General features: G+C 34.6%; 2 protein-coding genes, 2 long non-coding RNA genes and 1 other non-coding gene across 7 annotated transcripts; 4 read left to right on the top strand and 1 right to left on the bottom strand.

The window, feature by feature from the left end:
• Positions 1-170: 170 nt before the first annotated feature.
• Positions 171-3,437, top strand: LOC106361658. Of its 2 annotated transcripts, none has more exons than XM_048737935.1 (4): positions 171-565; positions 1,488-2,441; positions 2,521-3,138; positions 3,218-3,437. In XM_048737935.1, the coding sequence occupies exons 2-4, from the start codon at positions 1,560-1,562 to the stop codon at positions 3,245-3,247; spliced, it is 1,530 nt and encodes a 509-aa protein (XP_048593892.1). In that variant the 5' UTR covers positions 171-565; positions 1,488-1,559; the 3' UTR covers positions 3,248-3,437. The 2 variants fall into 2 exon arrangements, with proteins under 2 accessions (XP_048593892.1, XP_048593893.1); XM_048737936.1 differs by having other exon boundaries at positions 178-565; positions 1,501-2,441.
• A 166-nt stretch (positions 3,438-3,603) lies between these two features.
• Positions 3,604-5,872, bottom strand: LOC106360040 (CBL-interacting serine/threonine-protein kinase 18). Its single transcript, XM_013799645.3, has one exon. The coding sequence runs from the start codon at positions 5,646-5,648 to the stop codon at positions 4,074-4,076; it is 1,575 nt and encodes a 524-aa protein (XP_013655099.2). The 5' UTR covers positions 5,649-5,872; the 3' UTR covers positions 3,604-4,073.
• A 4,476-nt stretch (positions 5,873-10,348) lies between these two features.
• On the top strand, positions 10,349-15,829 carry LOC125577123. Of its 2 annotated transcripts, XR_007315437.1 has the most exons (6): positions 10,349-10,656; positions 10,749-10,883; positions 10,965-11,021; positions 11,108-11,200; positions 11,428-11,503; positions 15,389-15,829. It is a non-coding gene; the product is annotated as an uncharacterized LOC125577123 (long non-coding RNA). The 2 variants fall into 2 exon arrangements; XR_007315436.1 differs by lacking the exon at positions 15,389-15,829 and having other exon boundaries at positions 10,355-10,656; positions 11,428-11,765.
• On the top strand, positions 12,240-12,312 carry TRNAE-CUC. The gene has a single exon. It is a non-coding gene; the product is annotated as a tRNA-Glu (tRNA).
• A 2,495-nt stretch (positions 15,830-18,324) lies between the features above and the next one.
• Positions 18,325-19,994, top strand: LOC125577122. Its single transcript, XR_007315435.1, has 2 exons — positions 18,325-19,358; positions 19,448-19,994. It is a non-coding gene; the product is annotated as an uncharacterized LOC125577122 (long non-coding RNA).
• Positions 19,995-21,356: the final 1,362 nt, after the last annotated feature.

The raw sequence follows: 21,356 nt of genomic DNA, 5'->3' as shown, positions 1-21,356 counted from the left end.
TTATTATACGGAGAGACACGGACTTGGGTCCGGAACGGTCGCACTGCTTGTCCCTCCCACTGAGCCGGCCCTGGCACTAAAGACAAAACCTGTAATTTTTGAAACTTGAAAACCATTTTATTTGTGACAAATCAACAATGAGACAATCAAAATTTACAGAAATGAAATTAGTTTGGTTCAACCAATAATTATAATCGAAGTCGGTTTGTTTCGGTGCGGTGAAAACTTGCATTAAATAGACAGACCACTTCTATTAATGTACATACATAGGAGTGTTACAGAGAGAAGAGAGTTAAAGAGTAGTAACTGTCCCACCTCGAAATGCTCCAGTCCCCTCGTGACTTTTTCTACGAGTCCCATCATCTTCGCCTCCTTCATCTTCACGGCACATTTCGATGAAAATAAATAAAAAGCTTTACCTTTGTCTCTCTCTTACGTTTTCTCAAGTCTCTCAGGACTCATTCATTCTTTTAAGTCTCTCAAGCCTCTTCCTCTATCTCTAGACGTGTAGAAGGCTTCAAAAAGATACTGAAGACGATTCTCTCTGCGCAATGCGCACTCTCAAGTTAGTTTTCGTTTATACTCTAGCTTCTATACGATTTCACGAGTTTTCCTTTTACTTGATTGTAAAAATGGATTTAATTATAACCGAAGTGGATTTTGTAATCAGTTGCGAAAATAATTCAAATTGTTTCATATCACCAGGGGTCTGAATTGCAGATATGAGATGAATATATGATCACTAGATTCTTAAATACTTTAACATTAAATCCCAAAATTCTTTAGTATTTAATTATTATAGTATTAAACTGAAGTTTCTAGTAGAGAAAAAGTTCAGGAAGAGGTATTCTCTTTTGTTTGCTTATTATTATTCAATTAATAATCCGAATGTATATGATTATTATAATTATATGGTTTTTGCATGGATAGAATTCAAATTACTAAAACATAATTATGATTTGTATATATATTCAGAAGAAAGTGATAATATCTAAGGGGGTGTTAGTGGGATTTAGATTTCTATAGAGTTTGATGATTTTAAAAGTTGAGAGATTTGTTAAATTTGAAAAGAGATGTAGAGAATTTTGTATATTGTAAAAATCTATGAAAATAAAGTAATGTAATGATTCTAAGAATTCAAGGTAAACATGTAGTATTCTCAAAATCTTAATTTGTGAGTTAAAATGATAAGAATTCAACTCTCAATAACACTTATTTTAATAGATTTGTAGAATCATTAAAATCTAAACTTTTTGAATAACAAATGATTTTGTATAGAATTATAGAATCATCAAACCAATAACAATAGATTTTAATGAGAATATGAGAATCTATAAACCAATAACACTAGACTTAGAAATTCTAAGACTCATTATAAATCTCATCCCCACTAACACCCCCTAAATTATTATTATAATTGTATGGTTTTTGCATGGACATAGAATCCAAATTACTAAAAGATAATTATGTTTGTATTATCTATTCAGATCTGTTCTGTAGAATCTAAAAAGCATTTTCACAAATGAGTGTGTGAGCCAATCATAGCAACTTCCTCAAGTATGGCAGAGAGGAAACTGAACTTGGAAGCACCTCTTCTTTCAACAAGGCGGATTCAGAAGACATCAGCTGTCTCTGTGCGTAGAAACAAGACATTTGACTTCACTCATGATGATACTTCCTCTGTTCCAGTTCTTGTACCAGATATGGGTTTAGATCACTTCACCGAGTCTGCCTCTGTTCCTTTCACATGGGAGCAAGCTCCTGGGAAATTAAAAGGAAATGATTCCACCACAACTCATGAAGTCTTCACACCGTGTCTTCCTCCAGGGAAAGCCATTGATAGAAACCTGAGTTCAAAGACTAAACAAGTTGATGAAGAGGAAGAGTCAGAGGATGTGTTTTCTGATGCTCGTGATACACTCTCTCCAAAGGATTCGTTCTCTGTAAACCAAAGCATAAGTGGTGTGAGTGGTTATGGTGTTGTTGCTGAAAAGAAGAAAACGCTAAACCCTTCTGATGATCCTCAATCTCGGGACTTCATGTTGAATCGTTTTTTACCAGCTGCTAAGGCTATGACTGTGGAGCAGACTCATTATGCTTTGAATCGAAAACCATCTAGTTGCATGTCTGAACCAACGTTACAGATAAGAGAGTTAGTACCGGAGGAGAAGCGGCAAACTTCTAAAAGGTATGATGAGTCTTTAGTCTTGCCTTGTTATGACCACCAACACATAGATGATGAAGAAAGCGAGGAGGGTGATGATGAAGTTTCTGAGTATGCTTATCTTCCAAGGAGAGGTTGTGGCATGTTGCCACAGTTGCGCTTTAAAGAATCTCTAGGTATGCTAAACACAGTGCCTGGTTTTAAAACCAAACGCAATGATCAAGTCAAGTCAAGCAAGGTTTCTCAACTCAAATCTCGATTCCAATCTGTCAAACAGGTTCAAGCATTACACTTATTTATTTATTTTCAGTTTTATTAGACACTTGCTGATGATTTAGCTCTTGTAAATTTTTCAGCTGGCTCTTGATTCAGTTTCGAAGCAGAAGTTGAGTGGTAAAGTTCAATCTCCGGTTCATCCTAGCATGGGGAAGAAGTTCAACTCTGCATCAAACCTAAGTTGTGCTGCAAGTAGGTCTTCATCTCCTTACAGACACCCTAGATGCATGTCACCATTCCGCACTGCAAACGCCACGTGTTTCCATGACACTCGTAAGGAGACCGAGAACCTGAGAGCTAACAGGTTGAACAAGCATATTAGAAACATAAGCAGCTCTCAGGAATTACTCTATTCAAAAGACAACGGTTCCACCAGCTCTCTCTTGGAGAAGGCAGTATATGTAGACATGGAGGAAGCAGAGAAGAAACCATACACCAATCTTGAGCATGAAGACTTCGAGAATATTAGTATTAAAAGCGGGAAAGATCGGTCTCCTCTTGCACCACCGTCGCCCAAGAAGCCTTCTGAGTCTTGGCTTTGGCATAATCTGCCTTCAGTAACATCTCAGATACCTTCGCGTAGATATCGGTTCAATCCTCAAAAGCAGGATCTTAATGACAACTCCAGGAATGTTTCCAAGTGGGAAACTATTGTAAAGACTTCATACATGCACAGAGATCATATCCGATTTTCCGAAGTAAGTATCTGATGTTTTCACATTCAGAATAAAACATTAGCTATATATAACTCATTGGTGTTTGCTTCATATTTTTCAGGAACTGGTTGCTCATACATCTCTTCCATGAGAGTGAGTGAGAGATGTACCTCCTCATAATCATCAGGTTTATTATAGAAGCGTTTCAACTTCATTAGCAGTTGCTGGAATATAGTTATTTCTTTCACCGATGTAAAAGTAAGTCTGTGATTGTGCAGCTGAGTTTACCTAATAAGAATCACTCATCTTTGGCTTAAGCAAATAAACTCGATTCCTCAGTACTCCTTTTGCTTATTTTATTCACATCTTCTTATCATTCGCATGTCAATCACACTTGAGAAAAAAACAAAACCGAAAATAGAACTATACAGGCTCAACATAAGTAATGTATTTCCAATAAGAACAAGAGTTTGAGGTAACATCTTATACATCACCATGTTATCTTGCCATGCAGATCTTTGCACCTTAAAACCTTCATTCTCATGGAGCAAAATATTATAGCTTAGGACGCACGAAACAGTTAAATAGGGGAAGGCCGAGAAAGAATTTCAATTAAGCTCGTATCTTGTGTTACAAGTATTTACAAGATTATATGAGCAATCTGACAAAAAAAAACTGGCTCTATAAGCAACCAGCAAAAACTGACTAATTACTCAGATATATCCTTTTGTATCTTTTCCTTCGCTCTTCTTCCTATCACTCACCGTTACAGTAACACTTACACAAACACACACACACACACTCACACATAAATAGACTGGGAGATTACGGAGATGTCCTAGATTGAAGTGCATCTTAAAAACCTCTGTAACATCCCAATACCGCACCATAACCATATAACAAATAATAAATAGACTCAATAGTAACAAAAGAATGTTAATTTCTTGTATTCTTTGTTCTCAGCCTTCCTTGTATTACTATACAGTATCACACGGCAAACACATTGCTTCTTCTTCTACAACAACATCTCCTTTTCCTTTATCTCCTCCTCGGTTATGCATTAGTTTCTCCAGCTCCGGTCTGAGTTTCTTATTACAAAACTCTTCATACTCATCTCTATCTCCTCCCTTCTGCTTCACCTCCACCACCACAAGAGACGGCGTCAGCTCAAATATCTCAGCTCCAATCGTCAACGGCCCCTTCGCACCTTCCCTACACCCTTCTAACCTCAAACTCCACTCCTTCTTCCTCACCGTAAAGCTAACAACCCTCGCAATCTCCTCCAGCTTCGCTATGATCTCCGAAACAGGAGCGCCTGACAAAAACCTCGTCCCTTCTCCTCCTTCCTCAAACAACCCCGATAAATCAAACCCCGAAGAAAACGATATTATATCAAACGCGTTTAAGCTCGCGGGCCTCGGCATTGAACCGATCCTCTTCACGTCAAACTCCGCATCACTCTCTGAAACCGTTGATGAACGACCAGAGGAATACGACTCTTCTTCCTCCTCCTCGTCTTCCCTACATAACTTATCATCTTCTATGTAAAATTTCACATGTTTGAATCCTTTCTTGAACCATCTACTCTTCATGATCTCCGGTATAGTGATCCGAGTATCCGGATTAGTATCGAGAAGCCGAGTCAATAACCGGATAAGATCAGATGAAAACCAACGAGGACAACGAAACTCCCCTTTGTAAATCTTCTTGTACATAGCCATTATGTTCTTGTCGTAAAACGGGATGTGACCAGCCATCAACACGAATAATATCACTCCGCAAGACCACACATCAGCCTTAGCCGCATCATACCCTTTCCTCGTCAAAACCTCCGGCGCAAGATACGCCGGAGTCCCACAGAACGTGTGGCAGAGCCCGTCTATACGGAGCTGCTCTGCCACCGCGCTGAGACCGAAGTCAGAGACTTTGAGGTTGCCTTTAGCGTCTAAGAGCAGATTCTCCGGTTTAAGGTCACGGTGGTAGACGCCTCGTCCGTGGCAGAAGGACACGGAGGAGATCAGCTGCTGGAAATATCTCCGGGCGGTGTCCTCCGGCAGACGTCCTTTAGCCACCTTGTTGAATAGCTCCCCTCCTGGAACGTACTCCATCACGAAGTAGATCTTGGTCTTCGTGGCCATGACTTCGAAGAGGTGGACCACGTAAGGGTGGCGCACGCGGCGGAGGATGGAGATCTCTCGTTTGATGTGAGCGACTAAACCGCTCTTCATGATCTTCTCCTTGTCGATGACTTTGATGGCGACGTTTTCGCCGGATTTTATGTTTAGGGCTAGATAGACCTTAGCGAAGGTTCCGTGGCCGAGAAGCTTTCCTAGCTCGTACTTTCCCATGAGGATATTGTTTCTTGGGCTTCTCGGGCTCTGTGGGCTGATGTTGCCATCTTTGTCCGTGTCTTTGATACCGATCCGGCTGAGAAGCTCCGTCACGTATTGCAGAGCGTACGGCTTTTGTTGAGGTGGTGGGGGAGGGTGGGGGGGATCTGGGACGACGGTGGTGACCACCAGAAGTGGTGGTGGAGCCAAGGCCTGAGACATCCGTAACTAAACAAGTTTTGTTTAGTTTTTTGTATTTGGAGTTTAGGTTTGGTTTGTTTCTTCCGTTTGAATTCTTTGTTTGGTTGGTTAGCCAAACGTGAAAACGACCAAACAGCGGAGAAAGAAACAGAAAGAAAATAAAATAGGGGTTTGGTTGTTTTGGCCGGTTGTACATGTTTGGCCTCTTTCACCTAATTATGTCTTTGTTTTTATAACGGTTTTGGTTTGAATTATTGTATGCTTAATGCTTTGCTAATTTGAATTGGTCTGATCGTTTTTATTGGATACATTGACTTCCATTTTTTTTTTTTTGAACATAGCTTTCAACATTGACTTCCATTTTTATCAAGATACTTCTGTTCTTTGCCAGCTCATTTACACGTTTTCTAATGAATCTGTATTATATATATATCCAATAAAGCATCAATATATTCCGTTATACTTAAGTAACACGAAGGAAGAATAAAATGTTCATTTGAGATGTTACATCTCTTATCGACATGTGTTAATAGTATACGTCGTACACTCCTATGTAATTTATTTTGCCTCCAAGTCCAGATACAAAACTTTCCTGTGGGTTATTCAAATATTGGCTCGTAGTTTTGTACAAAATAATTTCAAGTATCTAACTGAAGATGGAGTACGTAACGTTGATTTTAAGTTTTTTTCATACACGAGGAAGTAACATAAACAGTTTCAACAAAAAAAAATGATGGTGAATCAATGAAAAATAAGTTAAAATACCGAACAGAAAAATGATGAATGGAATTAGGCTTTAGTAAAGCCATTGATAACTTTTTACTATTTCCACTTAAACTATATACATACTATTAATATATAGTATGAGATGACAAAAAAAAATTAATATATAGTATGATCATTAAAAACAAAAAAAAACAAAACTCATATATTATAATTTTTAAAATGTAAGTGGTCATTGATAACTTTCTTAAGATTTCATTAACTTAATTATGAAAACAGTGTGATATTAACTAAATTTGTTTTTTTTTTAAATCAATACTTTGCAACTTAAGGTTTGTCACCAAATTTTATTGAAATTTTCTTCTCTTTTCTTCTGAGGAGTAACCCATTTCTAATAAAGTTTTATTACAGTTATTTTGTGAGGTCAAGTGAAATATGATGGATAAAAAAATGAACGACCGTTTCCAATACACTGATCTAAAATAAATCGTCTTGGGGTCATATCAACAAAAATATTACCAAGTAAAGACAATCACGTCTTCTTACATTTCAAGTACGATTGGACCATTAAATATTTGTTTCAATTTTACTATAAGTAAATTAAGATTTCGAAAGAAAAAAATATATTGGAAATTAATAATTTAATATACGATAGGAAATTGGGTTTTGTGATTTTCTCTATAAAATTTGTAATTTTCTTTTAAATATCTTGAGTACCAGATGACAGATACAACTTATCAGAACTTGAGGGGATCTGACTGATCAGCAGATCACGGATTCATAAGATCGTTGCCATCGTACGACACTTACTGGGTTTAGACTTTAAAAAAAAAAAAAAATTCGTCATCCCTTTTCAGCTTATCTCATTCTCATCCTATTTGCGTCATTTATTTATGTTATTTTATATCTTTTTATGTTATTTTGTATCTTATTTCAACAATATTAATTAGACATCTACGAATGGTAGTGGTACGACCTGTTTGCTGAGCTGGTGCCTACGTTAGTTCGTGGACTTCACGTTGCCGACCAAATCTAAGTTCCATTTGTTTTCCTTACATGCTCCAAGCCCTTCTAATAATATTATTTCTAAAGTTATGGCTTCGAATATTAGTAACCGTCCCGTCCCGCACCATAGTTAACAGTAACAAAAATCTCTACATATACCATATATTTATACGTTTTTGTAATTGTTAAAACGGCACCGCAGTTAAACCGCTTGTTCTGCACCGCTCAAACCGCAATTACCATTCAGAGCCTATATATCAGATCTTCGTGGCCACGAGTGGACTTTAGTATGAGAAAATTTTATGGTTACCACTTTATAATACTATTATTCATCTTTACAACTAGTAAAAAAATATTTTCAAAATGATGTTATAAAAAAGGGCTTATTTGCCAAATAACCAAAAAAAAAGAGTAATTAGATTTTTAGTGAGAGGTTAGAGAGAGATAGGAAGAGAAATAAGGGGAGAGAAAGTGTTTTTGGTTAGATAGTGGGTTTGTGTTTTTTTTAATGGTTATAGGGTGCAATTTCCCTATAAAAAAAGATATTTTCAAAAATATTTTTTCATTAAATGTCAAAATATTTTTATACTCTTGTTCTCTATATGTATAATAAGTAATTATTTAAATTAAAAAAATTATGTTTTTGAATTATACTTTTTTAAAATTTGAACTTTTTTAAAATTTGAACTTTTTTATAATTTTTTTTGTGAATTTCTTTTTTCGAATGTTTTTTGTTTTTTTTTTAATTTTTTTTTGAAAATTGAAAATTATGTTTGAGACTATTTTAAAAAAATAATAATTTTTTTAAGTATTTATTTATATATTTATTAAAATTAGAAATTTTACTTTCCAAAAATTCTACCACATCCCTCAATTTTAAACTTAAGTCTAGATTAGTTACCCTAAGAATATAAATATCTTTTACCTTTTATTAAAAGTGAGAGTAAAATTGATTAGTATTATGAATGTGGTATTTGTGGCAATTTTCTTTTTAGTATTAAGTATTAAACAATTTTGGTTTTCTACTTTCTAAATAATTATTAGTTTTTCTTGTTTTCTATATCGAAGTTTTCTGTTATACATTAAGAAAATAAATTAAGACTAATAGCAAAATAGATAGTCACTTTTTGCTAAAGGAATATATTTTCATGTTAGTTTTAGTTTTATATTTTTCTTAAAAAATTAGGTTTATATTATTTAAACTAATTGAAAATTCATCTATGTAACTAACAACTAGTGGCTCAGCTACTAAGACGATTTAGGCACCGGCAATGTGATACCAAACCTACTTGTATTAAGCAACACACTGATTCTCGGCTTTTGGAGCACAAAGATGGTATATAAGAATTAAAAACGACTGAACTAAATATTATATCAACAAATATATGTTTGAAGTCGACAAATAAAACAAGGATAGGAGCTGACAAAAAAAAACAAAACAATGATAGGCTAAACTAAATAAAAGCTAACTCTTGTTGATTAATTCATTAAAACCCAACTTATCCTCTAAATATTTGCCTCTTCACTCTTTACTTAAGAAAAACAAATCTGTGTAATCTTTAAAACAGAAAACCTCAAACAAAACAATGATAGGCTAAACTAAATAAAAGCTAACTCTTGTTGATTAATTCATCAAAACCCAACTTATCTTCTAAATATTGGCCTCTTCACTCTTTAAATTAAGAGAAAAAAATTGTGTAATTTTTAAAACAGATGTATGGAAGAAACCATACTAACCTCTAAAAAAAGATGCAATTTACAGATAAATTATCTCTTTGGATATTCAAATGGCGTATAAGCAATGGATCGATATTTGTGTGACCACATGTAAAACTAATAATTTCATACTAAAAAGTAATCAATTTTTAATCTTGAACCACTAGACTACTCCGATGTGGTTTTTTTTATATGAATATTTAACAATAAGAAAAACTCATTGATTATGAACTAAGTAGTTGAATGTCTCATTATGATTATGTTTTCTTTGGAAAAGAAGACACACTCCTTGAAGACTTGAAGTGCCAATTATTTAACCCTATCATATCCAGAAGCACAGAGTCAATACTCTAACCGACAGTACAATTTATAAATTAAGGAAGAATGAATTTTCTTGGCGTGACAATATCATGTTTCTAGTGTTTACTTGAATTTAAGAGGCTTTGGTAATTAACTAATTTAGTTAAACGTTTAACTTCTTTCTATATGTGGCTTTTCATAGAAGCGATGGAGCTTATATACGTGACACGGCTGTTCATATTATTATCTATGATAGTCTATAATAATTATCGCATCCATTATATTTATGAAATTAACCAAAAATCTTTGAAAAAAAGAACCAAATCTCCCTGATTAAATTTGATTGCTTTCCATATCTTCATTGTTTAAAGATTACAAACTAACATGTGGAAGTTTAGTATATATTGCATTCCAAAGGGAAAACTGAGTTCCATTAAAATAGATATACCCTGCAGATTTTTTTTTTCAACTTTTTCTTTATACCTGCAGATTTCCCATTATAAGAACATGTTTTATCTCAAAGTGCAAAGGACGACCGACGTTGAACTACATTCGTTTTGTTGTCGGTTATAAGATTAAGGTGATATATTAAACCAAAAAAAGATATAATTTCAAGAGGAGAAAAAAATCACAACCCACAGTGTAAAATAACCTATTTAGAAGCCACTTAACACTATATGCTATCATTCTTATTTGCATCAATAAAAGTTAATGAAATGTTTAACAAAATAAGATGGATTTTTTAATGCCGACTTGATGTATGTTTAGAAAGTAAAGACAACTGAGATTTATGATAATAGTCTAGATTCAAGGAATTTTCCTCACATATGCATTCATCACATTTCATAATAAGTTTTACAATTGGGCCTCAAGTGTTACAATTAATTTACAACAAATTAATAATGGGCTTTCACACCTCTAAGTGCAGATCCAGTTTATAAAATACGTCGCTTTAAAGACATAAGACCACCATTATCGCTGACTTTAATGAAGTCTCTTAGGAGAATTTTAATTAAAAAAAATTAAAAAAAAGAAGAAAGGCTAAGGCACACCTCTTACGTAAGGCTTGGAAGGCCCGCCTCTTAGTGTCCACGTGTCGTTTAATGCGATCAACTCTCTCTCTCTCTCTCTCTCTCTCTCTCTCTTTCGTTGTCGTCTTCGATTAGAGGAAAGCTGATATCGGCCGGTTATAGATCTTTCTCGGGGAGCCGCGTGCATGTTTATTGCTTTGATCGGAATTTGGATCTCGTTCCTTTGGAGAATGAGCTCGAGATCTTTCCTTCAGGTATTGCAAATGCTGAACTGATCTTAGGCGTTAAAGGATATGTTTGATTCGCTGTTCTAGTTTGTAATTAGTTTGTGTTATGTTGATTTCAGCTAAAGCATGGATTGAGTGCGTATCCTAATGATCCGAGGCAATCAGCAAACTCTTTGGTGACTATCTGCTTGATAAAGCAGAGGACTCTGTTCCTAGTGAGCTGCGTCCCTTGACTCCTGTTAATTAGAGTTGGGGTATGGAAACGATTTCCTTTCACATAATGAGGTTCATGCGATTGTTTATTTCTGTAATTATCATTTTATTATCATGTGCAGGCTATTGCTGGTTTGAGGGCTTTGGATCATGAAGCTTCTGAAAACATTTTGCAAACGGTAATTGTTGTGAAAACATATGATTTCTACTAAAGCTCGTCTGCTTTTGTAGTGTTTATACGAAAAAATATAATTTTGTTTTGAAGGGTAGGGAGCTCCTGAAAGATCGAAGCAGGTTGAAGACTGAGGCAAATGCAGTTTCTGTTCTGGATGGTACTCAGGGAGGTTCTTACCAGTGGGTATGTTGTTTAATTTTGTCCTAGCTATTAGTGTCAGACTCATGTTAAATCCAGTTCGTATTGTTATTATAGTATGACTAGACTTGGATGCTTGTATTTGTTGAGTCTCTGTATGGATGCATTCTGAGTAGTACAAGTGTAAAGTAATAAGTTTCCAGTGTTGTCTATTCTGCAATGCTTTCAGTGTTGTATGTAATTGATTTCTCTCTTTTGTTGAATGATGTTAGGAGAAAGGGATAGAAACTTTCCAGAAGTCTCTTCCTGATGGAAAAGTCAAGCAAGTTTTCTTCTTTGATCCTGATGGTAATCTAATCTCTCTTTTTGCATCATAATCTATGCTTAGTAGTAGTTTATTTTTCTGTAATCTGAGATGGATAGAACATAGGAGTACTTTAGAATAGCTTCCTTGCTCGCCTTTGATTCGTTGAATGGGTGCAGTATTTCCTAGAAGTTGATAGCTATTATATCCAGTTATGTTCATACTCTGGTTCTCACTTTGATGTATCGTAAGTTGTAGAACATTTGTTGTAGTTTTGTTGTCAGCTAATTAGGATTGTTTGGCTCACTTTCCCCTTCAAACAAATGTACTTAATTAACTTTGAACCTATTTAACTATACCATAATATAATCTTTTTTTTTGTTTTTATATTAAAATCTATGTTTATAATGTTATGTTTAATAATTTTATCAATAAATTTGAAGTTTAATAAAAAATGTTTATTTTTTTAAGAACCCTTAAATAAGAAACTTGCAATGGACCACACAAATATATCATCTCTTAACAAAGTCTCTTAAACTCACTTTTCTAACTAAAAATTATTAAAAAAAGCTTAAGAACTCCTAAGTGTCTCTAAGGGATAATGATGCTCTAACAGCCCAAATCGAATTCGAATTGACATGAGCTGTTAACAATGGCCGCGAAGAAGCACCGTTACACTTTTTATCCCTTCTATTTAGTTATTTTTTGACCCGACAATGATTTGTGACGCAAGCTTTGATGTTTAAGATTTGAAATATTAAGGGTAACGATAAGCATCAATCCGTTGTAGTCTAGCTGGTCAGGATACTCGGCTCTCACCCGAGAGACCCGGGTTCGAGTCCCGGCAACGGAGAATTTTTTTTCAGCTTGAAGTAACTGTTGTCGTCCGTGACTTTGTGGTAAAAAGTTTCCCGGTGAGAGAAAGATCTGGTTCGGAGAATGAGCTCATATTAAAATGAGTGTACTTGACCACAGAAAAAGTGTGTGTTTCACATTTCTTGCAAGTTCTTCTTGTTCGAACAAGTGAATTAGAGACAGTGAGATTAAGCACAACTGCACAAGTCCTTCTTGTGGGCTTAATTTTTTGGCTCCAGATCTGAAAGCACTAATCTCAGATTTTTTACATAGAAAAAGGAAAAACAATAGTAATATAGATACAAATGTTACTGAAGAATAAGTAAAATAAATTGGATGTCATCTGAGATATCCTTAATGTAATATCCTTAAGTAAAAACAATACTAATATCCTTAATGTTCGTGTCACCACATAACTTAAGTCATTCTCAAATCTATATCCATTGAATCTTTCTCTGATCTTCCACTCCGTTTATCACTTTGAAACTCCCATGCTTCCAACAAATATACTCTCTTCTTCCCAGTGGGGAAATGTTCCCATATATGTCCGGGAAGAATCTCCGGCAACTCCGCGTTCAAGTCTTCTTTTGTGGATACAAAACCTAAATCTATAAACTCTTTTGTCTCCTCACCTTCTAAATCAGACACACACTCTCTTCTCTCACTCCTTCTTCCTCTGCTCTGTTGATAGTGAGCTTCCCTCCTTCAACAAGCTCCTCTGGTTCCCCGTGCCTCCCAACACATTTTCTGACCTCTCGCTTATTTACATCTTTCGATACCTCAAGAATGTAAGAGCTTCAGAAAAAACTGTTTCTTGGCGGGTGATTGTGTGTGTGTGAGGGAATTCAGACTTGTATATAAATAGATTTTGACGTATCACGTATGGTTACGACTTACTTGTGCCTTGCATAATTCGATTTGTTTCACATTTTTCATTTAGGTTCTCAAACTTTTTATATATTATATAAATATTGTAACACGTCAGCCGTCAGGGAAGGGGGATTAAAATTTATACGTAGGGGAAGTCAAAATTTCAGGTGTATTTAAGCAATAGTAAATAAGTGCTTCTCACCTTTAACTAAAATATTTTACCTTTCTCTTGTGATCGTGCTAGATGACTCGTATGTTCTATTGCATGGGATGAATTGCGGGGCAAATCTCCTTTGGCAGTAAAGCATTTTTTTCATACATATCAACTATTATTAATATTTAGATAATATAGATGTAGTGAAAACTATCTGCCAATGGAGTATTTGCCCTGTAACTCAACCATGCATCATCTTCCTCTCTTCCCAACTATCGATCTTTCCTTACTATTGTTTCGTTTTATTTTGAGTTATAACTAAATTTTGACCACAGCAACACTATATATAGAGTGTATATGGTTTAATTTTATGCACATTATGACTTATATATTAGCATATTCGGTGGCACATCCCATGTTTCATTAGAGCATATATGTATGCACTATGCAGTATCCTAAACGCAATGTCAAGTGGACAAACTCCTTGTAATTCAATTCCAGCTCGGAACCTCCTCATAAAATATATTCTTTTGGAATAATTACCAAAATAAAAGCGTTATACAGAAATTGATTTCTACATGTTTTAAGTTTTCTTTCATAAAAATGTGTTAGCAATGCATCACAACTATTATTTTAGCAACGATCTTTCCTTACCACAAGAACAATAATAGACTAATGACCCCAAGGCGGAGCTCAAAACCGATCTTGTATTAACTCTTGAAATTTAAAACTAAATGTAGGAATTTCTGATATTTTAAATACAAACAAATATGATTTAAGTTATAGTTTTATTTACATGACAATGTTTTGCCCAACAACAAAAAAATAGATGACAATGTATAAATCGCTTTTTTTGACCTCATGTACAATCTCAAGAACTCGTATATATCATAAGGATTCCACTATCATGCACGCTTATTATTAGCATAACGGAAGATGGTTACAATTCGCGAACGGTAAATATATGAGAGTTCTGATCTACGGTATAGTTGGATATACTTAAGAATATCCTGTACATACATGCCAGTAAGAACGTTTTGTCTTGAGTCATTGTTCAAAAAAAATCGCAAATCTTAAAAGTGATACAAGAATATGATACAAAGTATGCCAGTTTCATTATATTTTACTTCCTTTTTAATAGGAAAAAATAATTAAATGAACGGATCTTTGAAAGAATCTCCAAAGTAATGACTATATATATCCATTGTCAATTGCGTTAGTGTACTTTATATTGCGACATAACTAGATCTTTAATCTTTTACAAAGTTGATTGGACTTTATTTTGCAGCTATAACGTATATATTTATTTGTATAGTATTATAATTATGTAGTGCAAGGAAATTGCAGTTTCGAGCTTCTGCAATTTATGTGTCTTCATTTTGAAACTTCATAAAATAGAAAGAACATTCCCACGGATCTTCCATTTCGAGAATCACTTTCTACTTTGAATAATTAATTACTTACCGTCTCTTTTCCTTTTTCCAAATTAAACTTTCTTTTATTTTATTGTCAGTTCTTTATATGTAACACTTAAACAAGTGGTCTCAAGCACATTTTATTCAAGTCACAAACATCTCAACTAGTCTTGTAGAAACCCTTCCAAATCAGGCAAATTGGGCTGAGATCTCTAAATTGAACAAATTGACAGTATATAATATATTGTAGTAAATAGAAGAAACTTATAAAGCCATGTTTAACTCTCAAGATTAGCACATGCATGCTAGGAAATATACATTGGTACTAACTCCTTAAATTAAAAATAAAGATTGAATATTGTGAACTGAAATAAATACATGTTCGATTTTTTTACTTTAACTTGTTGTGTGCCACGGATTCTAATATCGTGAAAAAGTGGTGTAGTGCGCTTTATTTAGGAATGTCTAAGCATAAAACTTGTGGCATGAAAAAAAAATTCCTTAAGAAATTATATGGAAAAGAAAAGATCATTCTCGGAATAAAACCTCAGTATTAATTACATTCCAGTAGCATTGTACCATGGAATATGCTTCTCTCCAAGATTGTATTTAAATACAAACATTGAATTTTTCAGGTTACAATTGTGGAGAATGAGATGTATCAAAGGTGAAAATGCATTACAGGGCAAGATCTCTATTGGCAGGAAACCATTACTTGACCTTTGCATCTCTTTATGCATTGTTTTGTAGTGAGTTCTCTGCCAAAGGAGATTTGCCCGGTAATTCTTCTGCGCTAATAAATCAACTAATTATATGTGATCAACCGATCAAACTCAGCAAAGAAGTAAATTCTATTTTTCTTTGTTTTTGTGTGGCATTGGTTTATGTTCATCCGGGTGTGGAGATATCTATTCCTCTTTGTATGAATATAGAAGGTGAGACACATTTTAACGAGAAAAAACTTCAGTTGAAGTTATGTTATTTCCTTGTTTTCATTCATTTTCTTAGTGGCCGTCTTCTTGCTCTTCACACGTTGGATATGCTTTATGCTCAAGCCAGGTCAGTACGGAGAAACATTGACTTCATCACCAACAGTTACTCATTACCTTATTTAATACTTTCTCTACTCGTAAAAGATCAATATTTAAATTAAAGGTTTATCGATGAAGTTTTTAATACAATTTATAAGTTTTTTTTTGATTAACATGGGGTATCCCAGACCTATGGAGAGGTCCAGACTACCCTCTCTCTGGATATTCAAATGGACCTTAAAACATAGGTTCATATTCGTGTTAGGTGACCAGGATAATTGTGACTTAGTTTTGCACAGCATGTAGATTGAACCTGAAACGTGTTTCAGTCCCGTCTTTTTACCACTCGACCACAATTACCCGGTCACAATTTATAAGTTAATAATGGTGAATTGTAAAACATTAATTGTATTTTAAAATACTATTGGTTTAAAATTGCAAAAATAGGTAGTTTGGTAATAATACATTTATTATCAAAATTTATCATGTTTTGTTGATATGGGTAAGGACACATAAACATACATCTTTTAGAAAAGAGTAATATATTTTTGCTATAATTTATACATTATACAGAAATGCTAACAAGAGCAAAACCATGTATTACATAATACCCACTCTAGAATTTTTTTTGTAACACTCCCACTCTAGAATATAAAGCCCATTACGAGAATGAATATGAACAAATGTAGGGAAGAAATGCCCAAAGGCAGCGGCTCGCTTAAATGAGAAAAGTAAAACGTCCATCGTCGACGAGGAGACAGACCCTCACCGAAAAGGCGAAAACCATACTTGCAAAACCTTTTTTTTTTAACACACCATACTTGCAAAAACCTAATATAATTTTCAATTAAGTGGAAGGTTCTGTAAAACAAAGCTAACAGATTTTTTCTCTCTAAGAAAGTTAATTTACTTTTAACACTGTTAACAAAAGGAAATTAGTTCTGCTCAAGTCGTAAACATTGCCAACAACCAAGCTTCAGCAGCATCATAAATTATACGTACTAATCTATAGGATTACTTTTGAGTATAAAATCATTTGCTATCCCTCAGTATTTTTTGTGTTTATTTTATTAAAACAATGATAAATTGTATTTATCTTTAAAACCATGTTTACAATAAATTCATATAGGTGTAACTTGTAAGGAAGAATAAAAGTTACGCAAGCTTGAAGCACGTAAAACTAAAGGCGGAAAGTTTTGCAAATTTTCATCGGAATGCAAACAATAGCACGAGACCATCCTCATATCTATTGTCTTAACATGCGTCAAAGAGATTAAAGCCTGTTGCGTGGATTCGTGTCTATGATTCAGTGATGTATTGTGGGAGGTTGAAGGAATATCTCCATGTCGCCTTCTGTTGCGTATTTTTGTGTATTTAAACTCACTCTATCAAACTAAGAGATCCCTAGAACAGTAGCTTCCATTATGACATACATGATTAATGTAGCATGAATCATATATGTACATTAGATTAATCTTGCATTTGCAGAATAAATAAGTTTAGGAGCAATGAAAATAATTATGTTAATCTAGAAATATTGGTTGGAAAATAATACATGATGATAACAAATATCTAGAAATATTGAAATCATAAAAATAATTCATGACATGTTGTACAAGAACCACGGCGAGGTTTTAGGAAAAGTCAGAGTCTAAGAGATGCCAAACAATTAATCCATTTCTTAAAAATATAATATTCCATGAGACTAGCCACCAATAAGATATTTTAATGCAGTCAATCTATAACATATATAAATATAGGTTGCCAAATCGTGGCTATATAATTGTTGAATTCATTTATATTGTAGCCGCATTGCTTCACGCATCAATACATTTCAATTTCTTGAAATAATCAGCAACTTTCCTTGTCAAAACTTATGAGATAGTTGGTATATTTTATGTTTTAACTAAAAATATCTAAACTTAGCATAAGTTTTCTTGACCAATCATGGATCTCTTAGTGGCACTTTCTATAAATTTGTGTGTGTGTTTGATTAGTTAATTACATATAACTTCTACAATAGTTATAAAATTATCATGTTTTTAAGATCTGTGAATTGAATGGATTCTAGCAAGTTGTAGATTTATGGCAAATCGACAATAGGGGCTGCGTTTGTTTTTCAAACTGGACAAAATGATGAAGATGACGGCAATAAGAAGCCAAGTCAACACGCGAAATGTTCATACCACTTGTCCTTTTTTCATTGTTTTTTTTTTTGTAACTTGTTTTTTTTCATTGTTGATATGATCAAATATTTATCTGACAACAATCTTGCATATATGTATTTTTTTGTCCTGTAAGGCGAATAAGGCAAGGACAGGGGGACCGAAAACTTTAAATAATATGGGGCACTCAATATAATTTATATACAAGTTAGGGGTATGTAAATAAATTTAGGTTAATTATTAAGGAAAAAGTAAAAATGAGTGTGGCACCTGTGCCACATTCTCTTTTTACCTGGATCCGCCCCTGGGCAAAGATGCAATTTATTTAATGATAAAGCAGTTTTTTTTTTAATCAAACCAATCATTCATTAAAAACTAATGGTATGAGGTCTAAATTGTTATAGAGTGAGATAGACATGCCTTAGACTGATTGTCTACAAGCCCATTTTACTCTCTAAAGACGAAAGAAACACAAAAGAAATAAAAAAATGATGATAGTGATTTGATGTCCGATAGAACTCCGTAGAGATTCATCGGCTTTGCAATCGAATTTATAGCTCTGACGAGCGATAGATAATCTGAACGAAACCAGATTTTGGTGATGCCAATGTGTTGAGCGTGAGAGAGAGCTCCCCTAACCGCTAACCCTTCAGCCATGATGGCAGATGGAACTGTCTATTGATATTGACATCCGTCGGAAGCAAACAAAGGAGAGGAGGAGTCGAAGATCCAGGTGAGCCCCGCAGCTGACGATTCCTTTTTCCAGGCAGCGTCAGGGTTACATGTCACTACATCAGGCGGAATCGATTGGGGCCGCACTGGAATCTGAGTCGTTCTCGATAGAGCCGTGCGAGGTTCTTGAGCCTGTGTCCATTTTCTAGCGTCTATCAAGGCCTTTGAAGTCGTAGCTATGGCTGATGCGGGCGTGTTTCAAACATAAGTTTGTTTCTGGTGGTCCATATGGCCCAACACACCCAGGAGAAGAGATCACTCAGAATACCGCACGGCGGTAGACACTTCCAAAAGACTGCTTCTTCCGCAGCATCAACGAAGGATAAGCACGTGTCTTGTTTGAAATCGGAGGCCAGGGGAATCAAATCCCAAACCTGTTAAGCAAAAGCGCAGTGGAGAAAGATGTGTTTTGTTGTTTTGAGCAGGTCACAGTGGATACATGAAGTGTTCTGCAACATTCCTCTTTTGTGGAGATTATCTCCCGTGGGTAGAGCCCTTTGTATCGACTTCCAGAGGAAGAGTTGCAGTTTGGGAAGAGTAGAGATGGTTCAGACTGGTCTATACCAATTGAAGAAGCTAGGTGGTGAGGAGCTGTTCGGAGCAGTCTCTTGACTTGCGACAACAGAGGCGTAGCCTGATTTCGTCAAGTAGATTCTAGAGTTTGTTGGATATCAAATGTAAGAGTCTTTTGCTTGGTTTGATCGCAAGAAAATCTTCCACAAAGTCTGGCAATATTTTGTTAATAATCTTCATATTCCACTCGCAGGATCATTGGTTGATCAAGTCAGACACATACATGTCGCCATCACCCTCCTTGAGGGGTCCAAAAAGAACCACTCGAGAGGAAGTTGTGAACCAGGAGTCAGACCATATTTTAACTTATATTTCCTTTCCAATGGTTCTTCCAAGTTTGGTAATCAGCAAGTTTTTTCCCGCTAAAATGTATGTCCAACCATGTGATGAGGACTTTGACGGTTGGACTTTAAGAAGGGAAGGTTTATGACATTACTTTCCAAGTAGGACACAAGCCAGAAGACAGTTTGGATTTGTGAGCATTTTCTATGGGAGTTTCGCAAGTAAGGCATAATTGAAGGTTTTAATGTTTTTGAAACCCAAGCCTCCCTTTCTTTTAGGCTTTGTAAGTTTATCCCAGGAGAACCAACATATTTTTTTCTTGCCGATGTTAGAGTTTTACCAGAAACGCGTAACAGCTGACTGGATCATTTTGTACATGTTTATAGGGAACATGAAGCAAGTCATTGCAAATGAGGGAATCGCAGAGAAAATAATTTTGAGCATTAAATGATAAAACAGTTTAAATGTATAAAAAAAAGCAGTTGTCCAAAAAAAAACAGTTTAAAAGTCTCGATTGTATATCGTCTCTCCATGGGAACATGGTATAAAAGAATAACGTTAAAATGTTTATCTCTACTTGATTTTCGATTATTTTTACTTTTTCAATCTTACCAACAATATTCATTTGTGTCTAATATATTGTCATGAATGAATATATAATTTATAACTAGAACTTAATAGCCGTCAATTTTATACTTTCTAAATTGCAACATAAGTATTTATTTCAGCTCACGTGTATTTTATGTATTCAGATGATGCATTCGAAATTCAATATTCCACCAGGACATACAAGAAAAGATTCACCCTGCCATGGCTCTACCGAAAGCGGCATGAATCCAAACACAAAAGATTAATCCACTATACTGCGGTTTAATCATAAGTATATACTTGTGAAAAAATCGCTGATGGCACATCTCAATAGTCTCCTAACCTGGTTTAAGAAAAAAAAATCGTACAATAATTTTTCTATAAGTCTCTCAAATGAAAGAAAAAAAAAACCTAGGAGAGAGAAAAGAGGAAGAAAGACTCACCCTCCTGGAAATGTAATCTCTTCAATCTAGATCACCACCAAAATAACAGACTGGAAAATCGAAGACGAGGTGGCTCAGTCATAAATCCACTAACTTCCTAATAAGTAGATTATCTTAGATGTTGCTTGATTTAAGCATCTAATTTTTTTGAGGAGAACAGAGAAAGTATATACGAAGGAGAAATCAGAGTCTTTGAAGTCGCGTTCGAGAATAAAATGGATCCTGAGGATGAGATACCTCCCAACCTAAATTTGGAGCTCATGTCTCTTGCAGCGGGTAAATTTCATCAAGTTACTTTCCTTTTGTAGATTGTAACCATATCTGATTTTAGAAATTAAAAAAGCGAGTGATAAATGAAAAATAAAATAATGAATATAATTACTTTAATCTATTTTGAGAATAGTTTTACTTTTTATTTTATTTTAAAATGAGTTCCGTATTACTTTGAATTAGTGTTTATGATAAAAAAAATGAAGTGCAGTTAACTCTACTTTAAACAAAAATCAAGAAGAATGACAAAACTGGCTAGTGAGAATTTCGGTGTGTGATACTTCTGCTCGGAGGAGGAGATTTTTCCTAATTAAAAAACCATCAATTACGTACAACGGATTAGATGATCAGTCCATATATTCCATTTTATTGTCTCTAATTGAGATCAGCGCAAAGAAAGGGTAAACTTTGATCAGTAAACGATAATCATCACACATAAATATATAAGATTATCTATATGATTAGAAATAAGGATTTTAGTTATTAAATCGAAGACATGATTAACTATATATTATAGTA

This window comes from Brassica napus, chromosome A8, assembly GCF_020379485.1.
Source record: "Brassica napus cultivar Da-Ae chromosome A8, Da-Ae, whole genome shotgun sequence".
NCBI classification, from domain to species: domain Eukaryota; kingdom Viridiplantae; phylum Streptophyta; class Magnoliopsida; order Brassicales; family Brassicaceae; genus Brassica; species Brassica napus.
This window is presented reverse-complemented; position numbering and strand designations above follow the sequence as displayed.